This window comes from Somniosus microcephalus, chromosome 10, assembly GCF_052327205.1.
Source record: "Somniosus microcephalus isolate GS21.2 chromosome 10, FLI_Smic_1.0, whole genome shotgun sequence".
Lineage (NCBI taxonomy): Eukaryota > Metazoa > Chordata > Chondrichthyes > Squaliformes > Somniosidae > Somniosus > Somniosus microcephalus.
Genome location: NC_140996.1, coordinates 60,903,716 through 60,927,674, shown reverse-complemented (window position 1 = coordinate 60,927,674; position 23,959 = coordinate 60,903,716). Strand labels below are relative to the sequence as shown.

General features: G+C 49.6%; 1 protein-coding gene across 1 annotated transcript in view; it reads left to right on the top strand.

Moving 5' to 3' along the window:
* The window catches only part of dct (dopachrome tautomerase), a 61,704-nt gene extending 42,698 nt beyond the window's left edge, over window positions 1-19,006 (top strand). The window contains exon 8 of the mRNA XM_085998562.1: window positions 18,124-19,006. Coding sequence (XP_085854688.1) covers window positions 18,124-18,296 — 173 coding nt within the window. The 3' untranslated portion in view covers window positions 18,297-19,006. The remainder of the gene's footprint in view (window positions 1-18,123) is intronic.
* The last annotated feature ends 4,953 nt before the right edge of the window (window positions 19,007-23,959 follow it).

Genomic DNA, 23,959 nt, shown 5'->3' with positions numbered 1-23,959 from the left:
CCCCTCCTCCAAATCGTTAATATAGATTGTAAAGAGTTGGGGACCCAGCACTGACCACTGCGGAACACCACTAGTTACTGATTGCCAGTCTGAGAATGAACCATTTATCCCAACTCTCTGCCTTCTGTTAGATAGCCAATCCTCTATCCATGCCAGAATATTACCCCCAATCCTGTGATTTTTTATCTTAAGCAATAATCTTTTGTGTGGCACCTTGTCAAATGCCTTTTGGAAGTCTAAATACACTACGTCCACTGGTTTCCCTTTATCCACCCTATATGTTACTTCCTCAAAGAACTCCAGCAAATTTGTCAAACATGACTTCCCCTTCATAAAACCATGCTGACTTTGTCCTATTAAATGATGATTATCCAAATGTCCTGTTACTGTCTCCTTAATAATGGACTCCAAAATTTTACCTACCACAGATGTTAGGCTAACCGGTCTATAGTTTCCAGCCTTCTGTCTACTGCCCTTTTTAAATAAGGGTGTTACATTAGCAGTTTTCCAGTCTGCCGGGACCTTTGCTGAGACCAGGGAGTTTTGGAAAATTATTACCAATGCATCCACAACCCCTACCGCCACTTCCCTCAAGACCCTAGGATGTAAGCCATCAGGTCCAGGTGATTTATCCGCCTTGAGTCCCATTATTTTATCGAGTACCACTTCCTTAGTGATTTTGATCGTGTTTAGCTCCTCCCCCCCTATAGCCCCCTGTTTGTCCAGTGTTGGGATATTCTTAGTGTCTTCTACTGTAAAGACTGATACAAAATATTCATTCAGTGTTTTTGCCATCTCCATATTCCCCACCATTAATTTCCCAGTCTCATCCTCTAAGGGACCAACATTTACTTTAGCCATCCTTTTTCTTTTTATATAACTATAAAAACTCTTACTATCTGTTTTTATATTTTTTGCTAATTTACTTTCATAATCTATCTTCCCTTTCTTAATCAATCTTTTTGTTATTTTTTGCTGTCTTTTAAAGTTTTCCCAATCCTCTATCCTCCCACTAGATTTGGCTACCTTATATGCCCTTGTTTTTAGTCGAATACTATCCTTAATTTCTTTACTTAGCCACGGATGGCTGTCTTTTCTTTTACACCCTTTTCTTCTCAGTGGAATATATATTTTTGGGAAGTTGTAAAATAACTCCTTAAATGTACACCACTGATCATGTATCGTCTTACCCTTTAATCTATTTTCCCAATCCACTCTACTCAATTCCGCTCTCATACCTTCATAGTCTCCTTTATTCAAGCTTAGCACGCTTGTTTGAGATCCAACCTTCTCACCCTCTAATTGAATATGGAATTCAACCATGTTATGGTCACTCATTCCAAGGGGATCCTTTACTAGGACATTTTTAATTAATCCTGTCTCGTTACACAGGACCAGATCTAAGGTTGCTTGCCCCCTGGTCAGTTCAGTTACATACTGCTCAAGAAACCCATCCCTAATACACTCAATGAACTCATCATCAAGGCAGCCCTGCCCAATTTGATTTGTCCAATTAATATGATAGTTCAAGCCTCAACTATTTCCTGATTGATACTCCGTCCAACATAGTTGCAACTGTTCAGAGGCCTATAGACTACGCCCACTAGTGTTTTTTTCCCCTTATTATTCCTTACCTCCACCCAAACTGTTTCATTTTCCTGATCTTTTGACCCAATATCATTTCTCTGTATAACATAGCCACCCCACCTCCCCTTCCTGCCTGTCCTTCCTGATCATTAAATAACCTGGTATGTTTAATTCCCAGGCATTGTCACCCTGCAGCCATGTTTCTGTAATGGCCACAAGATCATACCCATATGTAGTTATTTGTGCCATTAACTCGTCTATTTTGTTACGAATGCTACGTGCATTCAGATAGAGAACTTTCAAATATGTTTTGTGACACTTAGTTCCTGCTTTCGCCCTTTTTATTACTTTACCTTTTACTCCATACCTTCTGCCCCTTCCTGACACGCTCTGGTTTTTAATTTCCCCACTGCTACCTAAGTCTATGACCTTCTCTGTTGTCATTTTTATTATTTGCTCTCTAGGAACCTCCCCCCGGCTAGTTAGTTTAAAGCCCTCTCTGCAGCCCTAGTTATATGATCCACCAGGACTCTAGTCCCAGCACTGGCCAAGTGAAGCCTGTCCCAATGGAACAGCTCCCTCCTGCCCCAGTACTGGTGCCAGTGTCCCAGGAAGCAAAACCCATTTCTCCCACACCAGTCTTTGAGCCACGCATTTAACTCTCTAATTTTATTTGTCCTAGCCAAATTCGCTCGTGGCTCAGGTAATAATCCAGAGATTATTACCCTTGAGGTTCTGTTTTTTTATTTGACCCCTAGCTGCTCATACTCCTTTAACAGAACCGGCTTCCTAGTCCTATCTACGTCGTTTGTACCAACATGGACCACGACAACTGGATCCACCCCCTCCCATTGCAAGTTTCTTTCCAGCCCAGAGGAGATGTCCTTAACCCTGGCACCGGGTAGGCAACACAACCTTCGGGACTCTTGCTCTCGGCTGCAGAGAACTCTATCTATCCCCCTAATAATACTATCCCCTACCACTACAACATTTCTAGTTACTCCCCCCTCTTGAATGGCCCCCCGTTCCACAGTGCTGTGGCCAGGTTGCTCATCCTCCCTGCAGTCCCTGCTCCCATCCCCACAGGGAGTAAGAACCTCGAACCTGCTGGACAAGAGCAAGGGCTGCGGTTCCTCCAGCTCTACCTCCTGGATCCCCGTACCTGCCTCACTTGTAGTCACACCGTCCTGTCCCTGACCATGGGCTACATCTGAATTAATTAACTTCATAGGTGTGATCACCTCCTGATACACAGAGTCCAGGTACCTCTCCCCCCCCCTGATGTGTCGCAGTGTCTGAAGCTCAGACTCCAGCTCATCAACATGGAGCTGGAGTTCCTGTAGCAGCAGACACTTGTCACAGACGTAATCACCGTGAACCTCAGTGGGGTTCACCGGCTCCCACATCTCGCAACAGTAACACATCACCTGCTCCATTCTATGTAATTAATTAAATTTTTTATTGTTAGTTATGGACACCCTCTGCCCGACTATAGATGCTAGTATCCCCTTTAATTAATTGGATTTAATTTAAATCAATCCCTCTAATTACACCAGTTAAATGGTTTACCAACAGTCACTCTGCACCAGAAAGGCCTTATTAGCTACAACCCACAGAGTTAAAGTTTGAAAGGCGCACCCAACACCCCACTTACCCTAACTCACACACTTACCCAAACTCACAGCACTCTCTGCAGACTCGCACTCAGTGCTTGCTCGCACTAGCCTGGTCTTTCTATACTGTTTGTTTGTTTATAGCCAAATGAGTCACCCCTGCTGATTGGTTAGAAAACTGGTTTCCACTGCCTGCTGTGCCAATTTACTCCTACTGCAGTGTAACCTTGTTTTACTCTTCTTAAACCAACAGAATCCCAAATATTTAACTTTTCCCCTTTACTTAAACTGCTTAAGTAATCTTATCAAGAATGATTTAAAGAGAAATAACAATTAAAGAACTCACACACTTACCCAAACTCACAGCACTCGCTGCAGACTCGCACTGTACTTGAATTTTGTCACTCAGTTTAAGAACATAAGAACAACAACAACAAATTATATTTATACAGTGCCTTTAACGTAATAAAATATCCCAAGGTGCTTCACAGGAGTGTGATCAAAAAAGAAAATTGACACTGAGCCATATAAGGAGTATAACCATGTTAGGGCAGATGACCAAAAGTTTGGTCAAAGAGGTAGGTTTTAAGGAGAGTCTTAAAGGAGGAAAGAGAAGTAGAGAGGCAGAGAGATTTAGGGATGGAATTCCAAAGATTAGGACCCAGGCAGCTGAAGGCACGGCCGCTGATGGTGGAGCATTTAAAATTGGAGATGTTCAAAAGTCCAGAATAGGCGGAGTGCAGAGATCTAGGGGGATTATAGGACAGGAGGATATTACAGAAATAAGGAGGGGCGAGGCCATGGAGGGATTTGAAAACAAGGATGAGAATTTTCAAATCGAGGTGTTGCTTAACTGAGAGCCAATGTAGGTCAGCAAGCACAGGGGCGATGGGTGAATGGGACTTAGTGTGAGTTAGCACATGGGCAGCAGAGTTTTGGATGACCTCAAGTTTATGGAGCGTAGAACTAGGGTGGCTGGCCAGGTGTGCATTGGAATAGTCAAGTCTAGAGGTGATAAAGACACTGATGAGAGTTTCAGCAGCAGATAAGTTGAGGTAAGGGTGGAGATGGGCAATATTATGAAGGTGGAAATAGGCAGCCTTAGTGTTAGAATGGATATGAGGTAGGAATCTCAATTTGTGATCAAATATGACACCAAGGTTGCAAACAGACTTGGTCAGCCTTAGATAGTTGCCGGGGAGAGAGATCAAATCAGTGGAAAGGGAATGGAGTTTGCGGTGTGCACCAAAGACAATGGTTTCGGTCTTCCTGATATTTAATTGGAGGAAATTTCTACTCAACCAAGCAGTCTGATAATATAGAGATGGTGGAGGGTTCGAGAGAAGTGGAGGAGAGGTAGAGCTGGGTATCATCAGCATACATGTGAAAACTCACGTTGTGTTGCCGGATGATGTCACCGAGGGGCAGCAGGTAGATGAGAAATAGGAGGGGGCCAAGGATAGATCCTTGGGGGACACCAGAGGTGACAGTGCGGGATCGGGAAGAGAAGCCATTGCGGGTGATTCTATGGTTACGGCTGGAAAGATAGGAATGAAACCAGGCGAGTGCAGTCCCATCTAGCTGGACCACGGTGGAGATGCGTTGGAGCAGAATTTTGTGGTCAACCATGTCAAAGGCTGTAGACAGGTCCAGAAGGATGAGAAGGGATAGTTTACCTTTGTCGCAGTCAATTAGGATGTCATTTGTGACTTTGGTAGGAGCAGTTTCAGTACTGCGGTGGGGTGGAAGCCACATTGGAGGGATTCAAACAAGAAGTTCTGGGAAAGATGGGCATGGATTTGGGAGGTGACAACGCGTTCAAGAACTTTGGAGAGGAAAGGGAGGTTGGCGATGGGGCGATAGTTGCAAGGATGGATGGGTTGAAGGTTGGTTTTTTGACGGGAGGGGTGATGACGGCAGATTTGAAGGAGGAGAGAGAACCGTTAACAATATCCACTAACATGGGAGCCAGGAAGGAAAGTTGGGTTGTCAGCAATTTAGTGGGAATAGAGTCGCGAGAGCAGGAGGTTGGTCTCATTGACAAGATGAGCTTTGAAAGGGCAAGGTGGGAGATAGGAGAGAAATATGCAAATTTAGAGTTATGGCAGGGGAAAATGGAGAGGAAGTAGGGTCCAATGGGCTAAGGGAAGGGAGGGAATTGAAAGCAGAAGCAGTTGAATGGATGTTGTCGATCTTTTTAACAAAGTAGTCCATGAGCCCCTCACATTTATTGTTGGAGGTAAGGGAGGAGGAGGCAGGGGAGGGTGCTTTGAGAAGATGGTTAGTGTTGGAAAAGAGAAGCCTGCTGTTATTTTTGTCATCCTGGATGATCTTAGAATAGTGCTTTTATATGATCTAGCCAAATCTGGTGATGGATGATTAGGCCAGTTGTCCACCAAAACTGTTCAAGTCTGCGTCCCTTGGACTAAGGGAACAGAGATGAGGGGTATACCAGGAGGAACGACTAGGGTGAGAGAGTGTAATGATTTTAGTGGGGACAAGGACATCAAAGGTGGTGGAGAGCATGTGATTTAGTAATTCAGTAGCAGCAGAGATGTCAAGGAGAATAGTAGGTGAAAGGCTAGGTAGTTGGGACTTGCTGGAGAGTTTTTTCTGGGGTGGATATGAAAAGAAGTGGGTTTAGGAGGGGGAAGGGAAATTGCATAGAGAGTGATATAAGGACATGGTCGGAGATTGCAGTAATGGTTACGGAGGGGGTAGCGAGGCCACGTGAGATGATAAGTTCGAGGGGGTTGGCCGTGTATATGGGTGGGGGAGTTGACATGAAGGGAGAGATTAAGGGAGGAAAGGAGGGCAGTGAACTCAGGATAGGGAGTAAGAGAAGTTGAGATGGAGGTTGAAATTACCAAGGATGAGAAGTCACTCAGTACAGAGGCAGAGGGAGGAAAGCAGAGAAGATATCTCATTGAGCAAATTGGTGTGGTATTTGGGTGGACAGTACAGAATAAGGATTTTAAAAGAGATGTGGTAAACCACTGTTATCGTTCACTATCGTTACACTATGGTTATCACTGTTTATATCGTTACACTATGGTTATCACTGTTTACACTGTTGTATCACTACACATGGTTACCTCTTGCCACGCTGTTATACCTGGGCTGACCTCAGGTGACTCCGCCCATGGCTCCGCCTGCTTGCCCAGGTATAAAGGTGATCGACTGGCTGGTATTCCTCCTTGTTGGAACCGATCACCCACGAGGGTGGGCTCTGTTATTTAGCCAATAAAAACCTATAGTTACAATCTTAACTCGTCGCTTTTCATGGAATGAATTGATAGGTATATCAATTTTATTGGCTAAATTTTGAAATGAGTGGATCGGAGCAGCCAAACGACCAGCCAAACGGCCAGCTACAACAGCCACAGCAGCCGGCCTGGCTGCGAGCCCTCCGACCGCCGTACCTGGATCTAAACCCACAGGCAGCGGTCTCAGCCCTCGACTTCGAACACTGGCTGAGCTGTTTCGAATCCTACCTGGGAGAATCCGGCGTGCCTCCGGGATCCAAACTAAGAGTTCTGACCGCCCAGGTGAGCCCTAAAGTATTTGCATTCATCCGGGACCTTGCTACATACGAGGACGCCCTCAACCTGCTGAAAGAGCAGTACCGGAGCCCTGTAAATTCTATGTATGCCAGACATCTCCTAAGATCCCGCTCGCAACAGCCAGGAGAGTCGGTTGATGATTTCTTACGGGCGCTACAAATACTCGGCAGGGACTGTGACTTTAAAGCCGTAACAGCTGCAGAACATACCGATGGAAATATCCGCGATGCCTTCGTGAAAGGCCTTCGGTCAGACTACTCACGGCAAAGACTGCTGGAATCAAAGGACCTCGACCTGAAAACAGCTGCTATCCTCGCTCGCTCCTTGGAAGTGGCCCATCGGGACCTCGAGGCGTACTCCAGGTACAGTGCTGCGCGACCCTGGGACTCGGGCCCAACTCCGGCCGCAATACCCCTCGCACCGCCGCCCCTGGGACCTACCACAGCGTCGGTGTCCCAGAATCAATCGGGACCACCACCCCTGGGACCGGCTGCGGCAGCGGAGCCCCGCGATCGGGCCGCCTGCTGCTTCTTCTGTGGCCAGGCGAAACACCCGAGGGCGCGCTGCCCTGCAAGGAACGCGACCTGCTCCGACTGCCAAAAGAAAGGCCACTTCACGAAGGCCTGCAGGGGGAAAGCCACTGACGCCAGCAGTGCCTCATGCGAGTTGTGGGGGCGGCCATCTTTAATCAAGGCAACAGATGCCAGCATCGCCTCATGTGAGTTGTGGGGGCGGCCATCTTCTCCGCCATTTTGTTCAACTTCGTGGGCGCCGCCATTTTGTTCACCGCACTCGACCGCCACCTTGTCTCCAGACCCGGCCACCGCCCCGCCCGCAGACTACAGCAGCTCGCTCAGCCATACACTGGCCTCCGTCACGCTTGACCAAGCCCTCCCGCATCATCTGTCCAAGTCTATGATGGACATCGGAGTAAACGGCCACGCCACGACCTGCCTGTTCGACAGCGGAAGCACGGAGAGTTTTATTCACCCAGACACGGTGAGCTACTACTCCCTCACTGTCCGGCCAACGCGCCAGCGGATCTCGATGGCGTCGAAGTCACATTCAACTGACGCCAGCGGCTACTGTGTGGTGACCCTGCCGGTTAGGGGCACGGAATATAAAAACTTGAAACTTCTCATCCTGCCCCAGCTCTGCACTGCCGTCCTACTAGGGCTGGATTTCCAATGCCACCTCCAAAGTGTCACCCTGGCATACGGTGGACCCCTCCCCCCACTCACAGTCTACAACCAGCAGGTTTTAAACCGCCCGCCGCATACCACCTGCGGCCTCTCCACTCTCAAAGTCCCGCCCCCCTCCTTGTTCGCTAACCTCACCCGCGACTGTAAACCCGTCGCTACCAAGAGCAGGCGGTACAGCGCCGGGGACAGAGCTTTTATTAGCTCCGAGGTGCAGCGACTCCTGAAGGAGGGCATCATCGAGAGGAGCAACAGCCCCTGGCGTGCCCAGGTCGTAGTCGTTAAGACCGGCGATAAACACCGCCTAGTCATCGACTACAGCCAAACCATAAACCGGTACACCCAACTGGACGCATACCCCCTTCCCCGCATATCTGATATGGTCAATCAGATTGCACAGTACCGGGTATTCTCTACCATCGACCTTAAGTCTGCCTATCACCAACTCCCTATCCGCCCTGAGGACCGCCAGTATACCGCCTTCGAGGCGAATGGCCGCCTCTACCACTTCCTTAGGGTTCCCTTCGGCGTCACCAACGGGGTTTCGGTCTTCCAAAGGGAGATGGACCAGATGGTTGACCAGAACGCGCTGCACGCCACGTTCCCTTATCTAGATAACGTCACCATCTGCGGCCACGACCAGCAGGACCATGATGTTAATCTGGAGAAATTCCTCCGTACGGCCCAATGGCTGAACCTCACCTACAATAAGGAGAAATGTGTGTTTAACACCCCGCGCCTTGCCATCCTCGGCTGCGTAGTAGAGAACGGAGTCATCGGCCCCGACCCCGAAAGAATGCGCCCCCTCATGGAGCTTCCCCTTCCCCTCTGTCAAAAGGCACTGAAGAGAACCCTGGGGCTCTTCGCTTACTATGCCCAATGGGTGCCCAATTCTGCGGACAAAGCCAGACCCCTCATGAAGTCCACCTCCTTCCCCCTGACAGCAGAAGCATGCGCAGCCTTCTCCCTCATAAAAGGAGACATTGCTAAGGCCACAATGCACGTGGTGGATGAGTCTATCCCTTTCCAAGTGGAGAGCGATGCATCCGACTTCACCCTAGCTGCAACCCTTAACCAGGTGGGGAGACCTGTGGCCTTCTTCTCAAGGACCCTCCAGGGCCCTGAGATCCGACACTCTTCTGTCGAGAAGGAGGCCCAGGCGATCGTGGAGGCAGTACGACGCTGGAGGCATTACCTGGCAGGCAAACGATTTACCCTCCTCACCGACCAGCGTTCGGTCGCTTTTATGTTTAATAACAAGCTGAGGGGCAAAATCAAGAACGACAAGATCTTGAGGTGGAGAATTGAGCTCTCCACCTACGATTACGATATCTTGTACCGGCCTGGTAAACTGAACGAACCCCCAGATGCTCTATCATGAAGTACATGCGCCAACGCGCAAGTTGATAGACTGCAGACCCTCCACAACGACCTCTGCCACCCCGGGGTCACCAGACTTTACCACTTCATTAAGGCCCGCAACCTGCCCTACTCCATCGAGGAGGTCAGGACCATGACCAGGAACTGCCAAACCTGTGCCGAATGCAAACCGCATTTCTATAGGCCGAACAGAGCAAGCCTGATCAAGGCCACCCGCCCCTTCGAGCGCTTGAGCGTCGATTTTAAGGGGCCCCTCCCGTCCTCTGACCGTAATGTGTACTTCCTCAACATTATTGACGAGTACTCCCGTTTCCCCTTTGCCTTCCCCTGCCCAGACATGACCAGTACCACGGTCATCAAATGCCTGAACGACCTCTTCGCCTTGTTCGGGTTCCCGAACTATATACATAGCGACCGGGGCTCATCCTTCATGAGCGAGGAACTTCGCCAGTTCCTACTAGCGAGAGGTATTGCTGCAAGCAGGACCACCAGCTACAACCCCCGAGGGAATGGCCAGGTAGAAAGAGAGAACGCGACAGTCTGGAAGGCCGTTCTCTTAGCCTTAAAGTCTAAGGGCCTCCCAACCTCTCGCTGGCAGGAAGTCCTCCCGGCAGCGCTGCATTCCATCCGGTCACTGCTTTGCACTGCCATTAATGCCACCCCCCATGAGCAAATGTTTGTTTTCCCCAGGAAGTCGACTACGGGAACTTCGCTACCAACATGGCTGACTTCTCCGGGGCCCGTCCTGCTGCGGAAGCACGTGAGGACCCATAAAACAGACCCCCTGGTCGAGAGGGTGGACCTCCTGCACGCCAACCCCCAGTACGCCTATGTGGCATACCCAGACGGGCGGGAGGATACAGTCTCCTTGCGAGACCTCGCACCCTCGGGCACCCCTGAGACACCACCGTTACCCCCCACCACACCCCCAAATCCAGCCCCGGTAGACGGCATGCCGGAACCCCATGAGCCTTCGCCGACCACGCAGACACCAGCCTTAACTTCGAATACTGCACCTCCGCCGCCGCTGCTGCGCCGATCAGAAAGGCTTACGAGGCCTCCGGATAGACTGACATACCAGAACTGGTAGTACACTTCACCCCGCCGGACTCAAATTTAAACAAGGGGTGAATGTGGTAAACCACTGTTATCGTTCACTATCGTTACACTATGGTTATCACTGTTTATATCGTTACACTATGGTTATCACTGTTTACACTGTTGTATCACTACACAAGGTTACCTCTTGCCACGCTGTTATACCTGGGCTGACCTCAGCTGATTCCGCCCATGGCTCCGCCTGCTTGCCCAGGTATAAAGGTGATCGACTGGCTGGTATTCCTCCTTGTTGGAACCGATCACCCACGAGGGTGGGCTCTGTTATTTAGCCAATAAAAACCTATAGTTACAATCTTAACTCGTCGCTTTTCATGGAATGAATTGATAGGTATATCAGGAGGGCAGTGAACTCAGGATAGGGAGTAAGAGAATTTGAGATGGAGGTTGAAATTACCAAGGATGAGAAGTCACTCGGTACAGAGGCAGAGGGAGGAAAGCAGAGAAGATATCTCATTGAGCAAATTGGTGTGGTATTTGGGTGGACAGTACAGAATAAGGATTTTAAAAGAGAGACGTGAGGAGTGGCACAAGGTGAAATACTCAAAGGAGGAGAAGTTGGCGGAAGAGTAGGGAGACAGACAAAGTGTGATTTAGATATAAGGGCTACACCACCACCACAGTGGTTTGGGCATGGAATATGTTGGAAAGTATAGACAGGTTGGGTAGCTTCATTAAGGGGAAAGGTGTCATCACCCCTCAACCATGTCTTCGTCAATGCCATGATGTCAATCTGATCATCCACAAGGTCATGGATGACAAGGCCCTTATTTACAAGTGAACATACATTTTGAAGGAAGTCACACAACACCAGGTTATAGTCCAACAGTTTTATTTGAAATCACAAGCTTTCGGAGCGCTGCTCCTTCGTCAGGTGAAGTCAAATAAAACTGTTGGACTATAACCTGGTGTTGTGTGACTTCTTACATTTGTCCACCCTTGTCCAACACCGGCATCTCCACACCATGGATACATTTTGAAGGGAGATGCAGATGGGGCGGTGATACCTAATTTACTGGCATAGCCCAGCGGGGCAGAGTAGGGAGGGACAGGGAGGAGGTTGGCGAGATTAGCTCGCAGCAGGCGCTTAGGGTGGGGAGGGCAAGGAGAGAGTAAGATAGGGCAAGTTGGGTTGCTGCTAGCTAGGAGGCAGCAACGAATGCTTCGGTGGGCCTTTCGAAGGATGCCAAGAGAGGCACAGGGGGAAGCTATGGATTTATTTAGGAGGGTGTCAAGTCTTGAGCGGTAGGAGAGTAGGAAGGATGATGAGCAGTGGAGAATAGGGGTTAGTGAGGGTAGAGTACATGACGGTGGGGAAAGAAAAGGAGGCATGAAGGCTGGGGCAGGGTAATGAAGAAAGAAGAAAAAGTGAGAGATAGAAGTGATGGAACTCAGGTCTGGAGCGGCAGCCAAAATGCACACACGTATGGACACGGGGAATTAAGTCACAAAGTCATGATTAAATGATAAATTATAAAGCAGTTTGAACTGGCGCTCTCCTGTCCTGTGACTGTTTGAACTGACACTCTAACTAACATAAGAATTAGGAGTAGGAGTAGGCCATACGGCCCCTCAAGCCTGCTCTGCCATTCAATAAGATCATGGCTGATCTTTGACTTCAACTCCACTTCCCTGCCCAATCTCCATATTCCTTGATTCCCCTTGAGTCCAAAAACCTTTCTCTCTCAACCTTGAATATACTCAAAGACTCAACATCCACAGCCCTTTAGGATAGATAATTCCAAAGATCCACAGCCCTTTAGGGTAGAGAATTCCAAAGATTCACAACCCTCTGAGTGAAGAAATTCCTCCACATCTCAGTCTTAAATGTCCGACCCCTTATGCTGAGACTATGCCCCCTAGTTCTAGACACTCCAGCCAGGGGAAACAACCTCTCGGCATCTACCCTGTCAATCCCCTTCAGAATCTTGTATGTTTCAATGAGATCATCTCTCATTCTTCTAAACTCCAGAGTGTATAGGCCCATTCTACACAATCTCTACTCATAGGACAACCCGCTCATCCCAGGAATCAATCTTTTCCCACACGGTAGCCAGCCAGATTGAGATGAGGTAGTCTTCTGACTTTTAATTGGTTTATTTACATAAATAGTTAATGATTAAGTAGCATACTGTTTCCACAATGAGAACATATATTTCTTATAGACTGGAGGTTATGAAAATAATAATGTTTTATCTCTAAATATGGGTTTACCCTCTCTAGCTTAACTCTTTGAAACTAAGCTTGTTCAGATTTTAAAATACACACAGGCCTAGAAATTCAGTTGGTTGCGCCAGCCGGTAACGCCATAAGAGGGGTATATTTCCAGCGCTAGGCACTTAGCGCCCGGGCGCAGACCGATCTGCGCCAACGCCCAAATTCAGTTGACATTTAGCGCCGGCGCAAAGTGTTTGCGCCCACTCAGCTGCGCGCGCAGCTTATGACGTCATTTCGTCATGCAACGCTGTTTGTGCGCCCCAAACCGGAAATTCAGTGGCGCCCGCCCAATGTGGGCGTGGCGCTGCTAAGAACTGTGAAGTGGAACGCAACAGAGGCCCTGTGGGCCTCGGGGAGCGCTAATTAAAGGGCACTTACACTGACCTATAAAGCCCAGCCATTTTGCTGCAATGACTTTACTGCTTTGGATTTCTGGACAGAGACCAAGGGACAGAGCTTACTGATTTGGGACAACATAGGAGAGGTATTTTTGGCTTCTGGCCAGTGCTTTGACATTTGATTCATTTGATTTCACTGTTTTCAACTTTATTATGGGGGCTGTATGGGGGTCCAACGCTCAGTTGCAGCATTATGTGCGAAGGGCTCGCAGACGCTGTGAGAGAGGGCCAGCCATGCCTAGACGCAGAGGGGCCATCAGGCGTCGGCAACGTAGGCCTTACCCACTCAGGCAATACCGGCAGCAGGTGTCCTATCTCACCATGACTGCGGCGCATTGTGCTAAGAGGCTGCGCTTCAGAAGGGAGGTGGTTGCAGAGATCTGCCAGCTGCTTCACAGAGATCTGCGTCCACAGCTGATGTGCAGGACGTCTCTCTCGGTGGAGGTGAAGGTCACGGTGGCTCTGAACTTTTATGCAAGCGCTCCTTCCAAGCCGCTGCTGGGGAAATAGCGAACATCTCCCAGTTCGCCGCGCATCGCTGCATCCGGCAGGTCACCGATGCACTTTTCGCGAGGAGACACCAATTCATCTCCTTCCCCATGACCCAACAGAGGCAGGAGCAGCGTGCAGTCGGATTTGCCAGGATCGTGCGCTTCCCCATGGTGCAGGGCGCCATTGATTGCATGCATGTGGCTATGCGGGCACCTATCCACAATGCCGAGGATTACCGCAACCGGAAGGGCTACCATTCCCTAAATGTACAGCTGGTGTGTGACCACAGGCAGCGCATCCTAGCTGTCAATGCCCGCTTCCCAGGAAGCAGCCACGATGCATTTATCCTGCGCCAGACTACTGTGGCTGACATGTTCGAGGCACAGCCTCCACCAAGGGGATGGCTTATCGGGGACAAGGGCTACCCTTTGTGTACATGGCTCATGACCCCGCTCCGCGCGCCCAGGACCCCAGCGGAGGAGGCATAAACGAAAGCCATCAAGCCACAAGGAACATCATAGAGCAAACGATAGTCGTCCTCAAGCAACGGTTCCGCTGCCTGGATCGTTCCGGCGGATCTCTACAGTATTCGCCGGATAGAGTCTCCCAGTTCGTCGTCGTGTGCTGCATGCTGCACAACCTGGCTATCCGCAGGACTCAGGCACTGCCACCTGACATTGCACCACCACCTCAGGAGGACGAGCAGGAGGACCATGAGGAGGAGGAGGAGGAGTACCAGCCCAGGAGGGAGCCACAAGGTCCAAGGGCTGTCCGCCGGGGGCTTATTGATCGACACTTCTAGGCCCCCCCGTCAGGGAATGGGCTGTGGCAATGAACGCACCTGAAGGCAGCCGCACCACAAGCCCTCAGCCGGTTAACGCAACAACCACTTGAAACCTGAGACGTGGACATGCTGAATAAATAAAAAGCTTTATTTCACAAACTCAGGGCCCTTCCCACATGAAACAGAAAAACAGACAAGACCCCCAAAAAACAGTCAAAAACATCTGTCACTCCCAAAACCTGGGGAGGACTAACAAAACTTGGCCATCCAAATGGCCTTCATCATCGGCCTTACAAAAATAAGTCCCCCCCTCCACAACACAAACACCCCCATAAAAACAAAAAATGCCTTGATCCTCGGACTTACCAAAATAATGCCCCCCCAGAACACAAGCCCCCCAATATAAAAAAAACCGCTATCACCACACTCTAATGGGTGTGCCGAGAGGGCGAGTCCTTAGACAGGCTTCTCTGGCCCCTGCCCGACCTGCTGCTCCGCCTCAACCTGGGCCCTGCGCGTGTGGCAAGGCTGGGGGAAGGCTCATGAGGGCCACAATGCGTGTCGCCGGATGCCCTTGGGGGTCGGCCTAGACGAGGCCCGGCCCGGGAGGGGCCGGCTGCTGACTGCTGCAGCTGTGGCTGGCCAGCATCAGTCTCAGCAGCAGCTCGTCGCACCTTGGCTGGGGGAGTGGCAGTGTCGGCTGCACCAATGGGGGCAAGCTGGCTGATGGCAGGCGCGCGCTGCTCGCCAGAGACACTGGCACTCGGCCGGGCTGGCAGTGCAGCAAGCGCAGCAATCTGGTGGAGGCCAGACCGCTGTGCTGCAGCAGGGCGGCGGGTGCCCTGGCGATGCTTCCGCGCCACAGCGAGTGTGGCAGAAGTGAGTGCCCGAACTGCCCTGGTATGTGCCCGCATCAGCTCTGCCAGTGTCTGGACGGCACCACTCATCTCGCGAGTCGCATCCTGGGCTGCCGTGAGTTGCTGGACACCCCTGTCGTGCGCTGCCGCGAGTTCGACCCCCCTGGCCTGTGATTCCCCGAAAGCGACCACACTATGAGCCAGGGACTCAATGGCCTGAGGCATCTGTTGCACAACCCCCATGAACTCCTGGTGGCGCCGCTCAGACGCCGCCGACATCTCATCGAGGAGGCGCACCTCCTGGGCGAGGACCGTCTCCGGACTGGAGGGCGGACTCTCCCTCTGGGGAGAAGGCCGCCGAGCTGGCCGACCCTTCCCGCGTGCCTCGAGCCCACTGGACCCAGGATCTGCCCTCCCCTGCAACACCTCCCCCCTCTGGGGAGAAGGCCGGCGTGCTGCCGGACCCTTCCCGCGTGCCTCGAGCCCACTGGGCCCAGGATCTGCCCTCCCCTGCAACACTTCTCCCTGGCTCTCCTGCAGGCCAGATGTCTCCCCTCCATTGCCATCCCCTGGCGCGGAAGAGGGTTCCCCCGATGTGCCGCCTTCCTCCTCCTCCAAGGGCCTGGCACTCTGAGCTTCAGGGACCACCTCCTCCTCACCAGCTGAAAGCAGGAAGGCACAAGAGTAGCTTTAGAGTGAGGACAGGGCGTCAGCGAGGGAGGCCTGAGTGGTGGCATTATGCGCATTTGACGGTCAGTGCGAAAGGATGTAGATCTGAAGCGCAAGGGCAACGACAGAGGTCCAACCGGTCATGTCCTTACCAGTGGGTCCCAGTACAGGGTCCGCATCTCCGATCGCAACAGGGCCAGTCACCCGGGCATGCATGAGTCGAGCCACGCTCTCCTCCAGCTCACTGAGCGCCTGGTACTCGGGACGGCCTCCACCGGTGTCAGACTGGCTCCTCAAATTCCGCGCCAGCTTTGCCTGCAAGAGAAAGGACGGCCTCTAATTACAGTATGGTGCCCTGTTGTTGTGTGCACTGCCTCCCATGGTCGAATAGCTTGGCCAGTGTGGTGCCCTGTTGCTGTGTGCACTGCCTCCCATGGTCGAATAGCTTGGCCAGTGTGTTAAGTGCAGAAAGTGCTATTGATGATCATGCCAGTGCCATTGCTGCGGGAGGAGGGCTGCCCATTAGTCCTTTGAGGTCCCTTTGCCCATAATGTGAGGTGCACATGCAAGGATGAGGAGGACACTGGAAAGGGTACTCACCTTCACCATCCGAGTGAGGTCGTTGTACTTCTTGCGGCATTGGTCCGCACTCCTGGGGACATCGCAGGTGGATGACACCCTGCGGGCGATTTTCCTCCAGGCTTTCCTGTACTGGCTCCTGGGAGCCTTCTTGCCACTGTCCGGGCACAAGATCTCTCTTTTGTTTTCGACACCATTAATCAGCACCCTCAGAGCATGCTCTGAGAAGCGCTGCGCTCGTTCACGGGCCCTCTCCATGGCTCCAGGCGCTATTTTGGCCCACCAGCAGTGTTGAGGCCTAGCTGCAGGGCTCCAGTATGCAGGGCGTGGCAGCAGTCAAAGTCGACCCTTCCCCCTTTGAGAGCTGGCCGGCGTCAGGGTGTCTGCTGTCAATCAAAACATGACCGCACCTGCGCTGCGCCCGGCCTCGGCGTTATCAGGCCGCATCGCCGGCTTAGCGCCTGAAGAGAGCATTGCAACGCCAGTTTCAGCGCTCGGCCAAACTCTTGGCCAACTCTACTGAATTTCGGCGATGTGGCCTACACTTTCCGGCGGGCGCTAACTTTAGCGAACGCCCGACTTTAGCGCCCCAAAAGTGTCCAGACTGAATTTCTAGGCCACAGCCTTCTGCCTGCCTTTCAAATTGTGTACAGGCAATCTGATTTAATTACCCCAGAAAGGCAAATTCACCAATATCGAATGAAAGCAATCTTTACTGATGGCCTAAGATGCTTATCAGTGAATGTACTCATATCAGCTAACTGAACCCTGGGGTTTCCCATTGTTCACAGCTACAGTAAAACCACACAAGTGACAGTGATGTTGGTGCTGCGTTTAGCATTGACCTGCTGTGATCACCCCATCCCATGAGAAACCTTGGGTGACATACATGCTGATTCTAGCAGTACAGAAATACTCTTCCAACTCAGGCAAAAAAACAATTTGCAACACCGTTTAAAAGACAGACTTTTCTTTAGCCCTAATTCCAGAAGTGGGTGAGGTGGTGGGGGTAAGGGGTGGGTGGGTGGGGATCGTGATCCTTGAGGAAGCAATTGGCGGTCAGAGCCTGAGGGGAACGCTCAGAGGCCGGATATCCTGGAGGTTGGGGTAGGAGCTGGCGGAAGAGAGATCGGGGACCGGAGCCTGCAGGGAGGGAGGGGGCTGGAGCCTGAAGATTGGGACCGGGGAGGGTGGGGGAGATCGGAGGTCAGGCCAGGGCCTAGAGATCAGGGACCTCAGGGGGCCGGGATCTCGGGCCGTCGGGGTGGTGCTTTACAGGTAAATAACACTTTTTTTTTGCAAGCGATCTTTAGGATTAGTTTCCTTGAGTGCAACCAGGGCAAACCAATGTTGCAGTGAGGACCTGAAGCAGGTGGTAGGCCCCTTATTTGCCTATGCAAAAGGCCTAACGCCTGCTTCAGGTGTGGGCAAAGGACACTTCTTGTTTGCCCTTACCCAATATGGCGGCCAGCTGTGCACGCTTCCTGCCCACCATTTTGGGCACTTTGGAGGCTGTCCAGCACCTGAAAAACAGGTGCTATGTAACCCAATTTCTAGGCCATACTCGCCAATGAATGACTGCATCAAATGATGAATAATCCAGCAGTTTTAATGACTTCATTTTTATGATCACGATCATGAATATTAACATGTTTCATGGAATCCACAGAACGTCAAATTCCCTTGGGTACCATACTTGGTGCAACCTTCAGTGGAGTCTTTGTGGGCCTTGTCTTGTTGACTATACTAATGATGATGATTCTGCACCAAAGAAGACATCGAGGCTTTGAACTCTTGCTAAGTTCAGAGTTTTCCAACAAAATGTACACTGAAGAAGCTTAGTTGATGCAATTGTTCACTACTATGATAAAACTATTATTGATATTAATCTGTTATCCCTAATGCAATAGAAAAGCATTGCATATAAGCATGGCCAAGAACATTAAAAAAATTCTAGCTAGCCTTGTGCCAGCAGTGCCATTATGCATTACTCACAGCTTACTATCTGTTTAATGTGTGTATAATCTGATCTTCTTAATATTGTATTTAATTCTTAGCATGATCTTCTGCTTGTAATTGCCTTATAAATGAAAAAAGAACAGTTTCATAAATTGTGATGGCAAATTGTCTCTATCTCACGTCTTCTATATAAATTCTGTTTATATAATCTTCCATCAATGGCGATGCATTCTTAGAAGTTGTTAGGATATCACAGGCGGGGGGTAATGTATGACTTTTTCTGGGTAGCTTTGTTAAGGAACTTCTAGGTTGGTTGGATCTTTCATTTTCAAAGTACTTACAAAGTCAAAATGTAGCTCCAGTATGGAGGAAATCTTAACTCCATACTGCTCTCTCATTTACAATTCATGACATGTGCTTTAAAAATAAAATATATACAGGAGACATAACCCCTCAACTACAGAGTTTAAGTACAAGATCCTTTGTCTCATGTACTGTTGTGGAATAATATTAATTTGCATCTCTGAACTTTATCTGTTTTATGATCCACAATGTAACTCGACAGACTTCTATTAAAATGAAATTCTACTTTTTCTTTTATGCCTCGTCCCTTTAATTTAGTATCTGCAGTTGGAGTTTGAAATAACTCTTACTGTAAATCCACAGTTTCAACATGACTTCATTTGTTTACTCTCCTACAGGAGAGGAACTGGTTGATTAATTAAATGCACCACCATTCAAAAGCTGAACTACTTCTACTTTCACCTACCCTTTTTAGCAGACCTTTTTAGATGTACACAGGCTGATGTTTGCATATCTCTCAACAAATGTGTGATACTGGCTTCAGTTGATTCATTTCTCTCTGGTGGATACGGCTCTCAAAATTCCTCAGAACAAAACATTTCTTAATGAGAAATCATTGGAATATGTGACTTTGAAAGGTGCTATTTCTGGGAATGTGATTATCTTTAGAGAGTTGATATTAGAGGCAAAAAGGATAGTCTCCTATTTTTTTCAGTAAAATAGGAATTTAACTCCCACTTCTGTAACTCTGGTTAAACAGGTAAGGTGTATTTCATAGTATGGTTGTGGGAAAAAGGTTGACAGTTTATTTCCAAGAATTTTTTTTGACATTTGGTACTTTTTTAAATCCTGAGGCATACATTAAGCTACAGGCATATATATCTATCTCTGTGTTTTTGACTACCTTCTGTCATACCAATAACAAGACTACAGATCTCCCCACATCTCAGCACTATAGAAAGCTTCATAACCAATCAATGAATGCTCTTTTAATATTGCCCACTCCACAGACTTCAATCTCAACAATAAATGCTTACAGCAGTGACAGAATTCAGAAATGAAAACCAGCAGAGCTGAACTTCTGCGGTAGTGATGAGCTTGATCTTTTAATCTCTAACTTGGCAGTCTGCTCAACATCTTCCAGAAGGAAACTCCTTATATTCTTCAAAATCAAGAACAAATTGGTTTCACAGGGCAAGAAGCTTCCAACAATAACAGCAGAACAAGTTATGATTCACAGTCCTCAGTCATACTGAATATAGCTCAAGACACAACACCATACATCAAAATCAACGAAAATGGTTGGGGATGAAATTCAACTTCGGCAAGGACAGGAAACAGGTGGTAGTGAATCAGCCCTATTATACACCTCGCCCGATTTTTCGTTCTGTTGAAGTCATTGGAAATGAAAATTGTGCGGGTATATAACAGGCTGATCCACTACAGTCTGTTTGGGCACTTGCTGAAGTTGAAATTCACTTTCAGTGTATGAAATTTAATACAAATGAAATAGCTACAAGGCAGTTTACCAGATCCTTCAGACATGTAACATTGTCATCTCACAGGCATTGCTCAAAAAATATTGCAACACTTGGCAATTGAACATTGAGGTAATTCTACAGGTAGAAAGACATGTCACCTCAACAACCAAACTATATAGAATAACCTATCATACTTCCAATTACAAAATTGCCGGGGGCACAACAGAGGTGATAGCGGATTGTCTGCCCATTATACACCCCGCCCGATTTTCCTTTCCAGTGATTTTAATAAAAGGAAAATCGAACGGGGTGTATAATGGGCAACTGATCCATTACCACCCATTTTGCCCCCACTGAAGTTGAATTTTGCCTCCAAGAACAGACAGAACATTAAAAATACAAGAAAAATAGAACTAAAGACAACTCATTGAAAATGAGACATCACATGCTTGAATCAGACAGGTGAGTCGACCTTAAATTAAACAGAAACAATTCTAACCTATGTTAAATATAGTAAAGTTTAACCCACGGGAAGGAACAAAGCATCGCATATCCGTTCTCAAAATCATGCTGAATTCTGTACCAAAAGACTAACAGATAGAAATTGGGCTGCTTAGCACCTCCCATAGCGCCTGGGGGGGGGCGTTAACAGGGCACTAAGGGATTACTGACCGACGCACGCAAACTTCCATGGTGGTTTTGCGCTGGCGCTAACACTTACCACCTCGCTCTGTTGCCCCCTGTAGATTGTGACATCATCAGGTGCGCAGCGCCCCATTACCGCCCCGGATCTGATATTCGCTCCCGTCCCCTGCTGAATCACCAGGCGTCAACAACGCCAGCAGCAGGAGACGTTGTCACCTCGGCTGGCCACTTGGGGAGTGATATTTAAAGGCAGTGGTGATCAGTTAGGCCAAACTTTATTCTTCGCACCAGTCTGGTGCCTGCTAAATGTTTTACACGTCTGATTGATGCTCAATTACTCAGCCCTCCACTCTCTTAGAGTGATTGGGGCTGTAATGCAAGTCGCACAGGTCCCGTGGCCCCACAGAAATATGAGGAAGAATCTTGCATCCCATCATTGGCCATTCCCTTTAAGTGAGGGAAGGAGCCTCTGATGCCAGCAGCACTGCACTGAACATTCGTCAGCGCTCTGTCGCTACCGCCCCTCTTACACACTTTAGCGCCTCAAGAGAAGTGGTAGAATTTGATTTAGTGCTCCACTTCTCTCTTGGAGCGCTAAAGCCAAAGTTCCCGGCAGGAGAGAAGGAATAGCAGCTGGCGCTACTTCTTCAATTTGATAATCAAACAAAATCACATAATGCAGCAGGCCCAGGACATGAACAGCAACACTTATTATCACATGAGCTTGTCAGCACATCTGTCTAATCCTTCCAGTGGAGAACTAAAACACATTCAAATGTCAAAAGCAAAGTAACTAACTGATTGATTTCAAATAGTTGCTCCAGATGTTTAAATGAGTGAATGAAAAATGATAAGGAAACAGTTTCATTTATTCTCTGTCATACATCGTAGTGCGCACACCAGCCACCCTGCCTTGAAATTAAACTCATCAAATGCTATGGGGGATAAATTCAGTTGTTAACGCCACCCATTAGCGCCTTAAGAGGGCGATAAGTGGGGCGCTAACCAACTAGCGCTCGGGCGCGGCGATACCTGCGCCTCTCGCGAAATTAAGCGGACATTTAGCGGCGGCGCTAAACCAAAACGCCCGCTCTGCTGCCCACGCAGATCTTGATGTCATTCCAGAGTGCAACGCCCTGGGGGCGCCCCGGACCGGAAATTCAGTGGCGCCCCCCCTCCTTTCCACCTGTCGTTACCAACGACAGGTTGACTGGAACGCTTCCCAGTCGCTGGGGGGCTGGGGGGGCGCTATTTAAAGGGGGCTCTTCCTGTCTTCTGTGTGGTAGCCATTTTTGGACCACTCATTCTGAGAGAGATTTGCAGAGAGACAAAGGGCGAAAAAGAGACTTCCGCATTGAGTCAACGCTGTCTGAGGTAGTTTTGGCTTCTGACCATAACTTTGTAGTTGCTTTGCTTTTTCACCGGCATAACTTTGATTGCTCACATACTACGGGGGCTGCAATGGATGGGAACGTCGTGCTTCTCCATCACATTGAGAGGGCACAGAGATGCAGAGAGAGAGTGGCAATCATGGCCAGACGGAGGAGGGCCAATAGGCGTCGGTACAGGAGACCTTACCCTCCCAGGGTTTTTCGCCAACAGTTCTCATACATCAATATGTCTGCGGAGCAGTGTTTGCGAAGGCTGCGATTTAGCAAGGAGGTGGTCACTGAGCTCTGCCACCTGCTTCAGCCAGATCTGCAGCCTCAACTGAGGAGCAGGACGTCTCTGTCGGTGGCAGTGAAGATAACAGTGGCTCTCAACTTTTATGCCACCGGCTCCTTTCAATCTGCTACTGGAGACATTGCCAATATCTCCCAGTTTGCGGTGCATTGCTGCATCCGTCAAGCCACAAATGCCCTCTTTAAAAGGAGACGAGAGTACATCTCTTTCCCCATGACCCCAGACAAGCAGCAAGAGCGCGCAGCGGGCTTTGCAAGAATAGCGGGCTTCCCCATGCTGCAGGGCGCCATTGACTGCACCCATGTGGCTTTGCGGGCGCCGCAAGAGAATGCCGAGGATTTCCACAACCAAAAGGGCTTCCATTCCTCAAAACGTTCAGTTGGTCTGTGACCACAGACAGCTGATACTCACTGTCAATGCCCAATTTCCAGGCAGCAGCCACGATGCCTTCATCCTGCGCCAGACTTCTGTGGCAGACCTTTTCGAGGCCCCGCTTCACCCAGGAGGCTGCCTTCTCAGGGACAAGGGCGATCCTCTGTGCACCTGGCTGATGACCCCGCTCCGTTCGCCCAGTGCCCCTGCAGAAGAACGATACAATGAGAGCCATCAAGCTACCAGGAATATCATTGAGCACACAATCGGCATGCTCAAGCAACGGTTCCGCTGTCTGGACCACTCTGGAGGAGCCCTGCAGTACTCACCTGAGCGAGTCTCCCACTTCGTTGTTGTGTGCTGCATGCTGCATAACCTGGCAATCCTCAGGGCCCAGCCAATGCCAGCGGGCCTTGGAGCACCAGCAGAGGAGGAGGAGGAGGAGGAGGAGCAGCAGCACCAAGACGGGAGGGAGGCACAAAGTGCAAGGGCCGTCTGTCAAAGGCTCATAGCAAGTCGCTTCTAGGCCCCCTCTGAGGGAATGGCTTCTGCCATTCAAAGAATCTGAATGGAACCATGCCGCAACCCCTAAGCCAGTCAAGGCAACAATGAGTGCAAAGAGCAATCATGCACATTTTGAATAAAGACACTTCTTTATTTACCAAACTGTGTAACCTTCCCGCATGACAAAGTAATAGAAAGAAACACACAAAAAAACAGTCAATCACATAACTGGCTCTCACAACCTGGAGACAATGTCCAAAACAGTAACAAAAATATGACCACAATCCTCGGCCTTCCATAAAACAATGAACCACATTTTGCCACACCTTCTACTTTTTGCCCTTCGAGGGTGATCTGCTTCCCTTGCGAAATTGCCCCCTTCCCACCCTGCAGCTCCTCCGCACTGGGACTCCAGTGGCTGCAGCAAGGCTGGGGGAAGGCTGCTGAGTGTCAGAAACTGAGACTGCAGATGCCCTTGAGGGACGGCCTGGACCAGCTCTGGGCCTGGAGGGCCCGGCTGCTGACTGCTCCAACTCTGCATGGGCGGCAGCAGTCTGT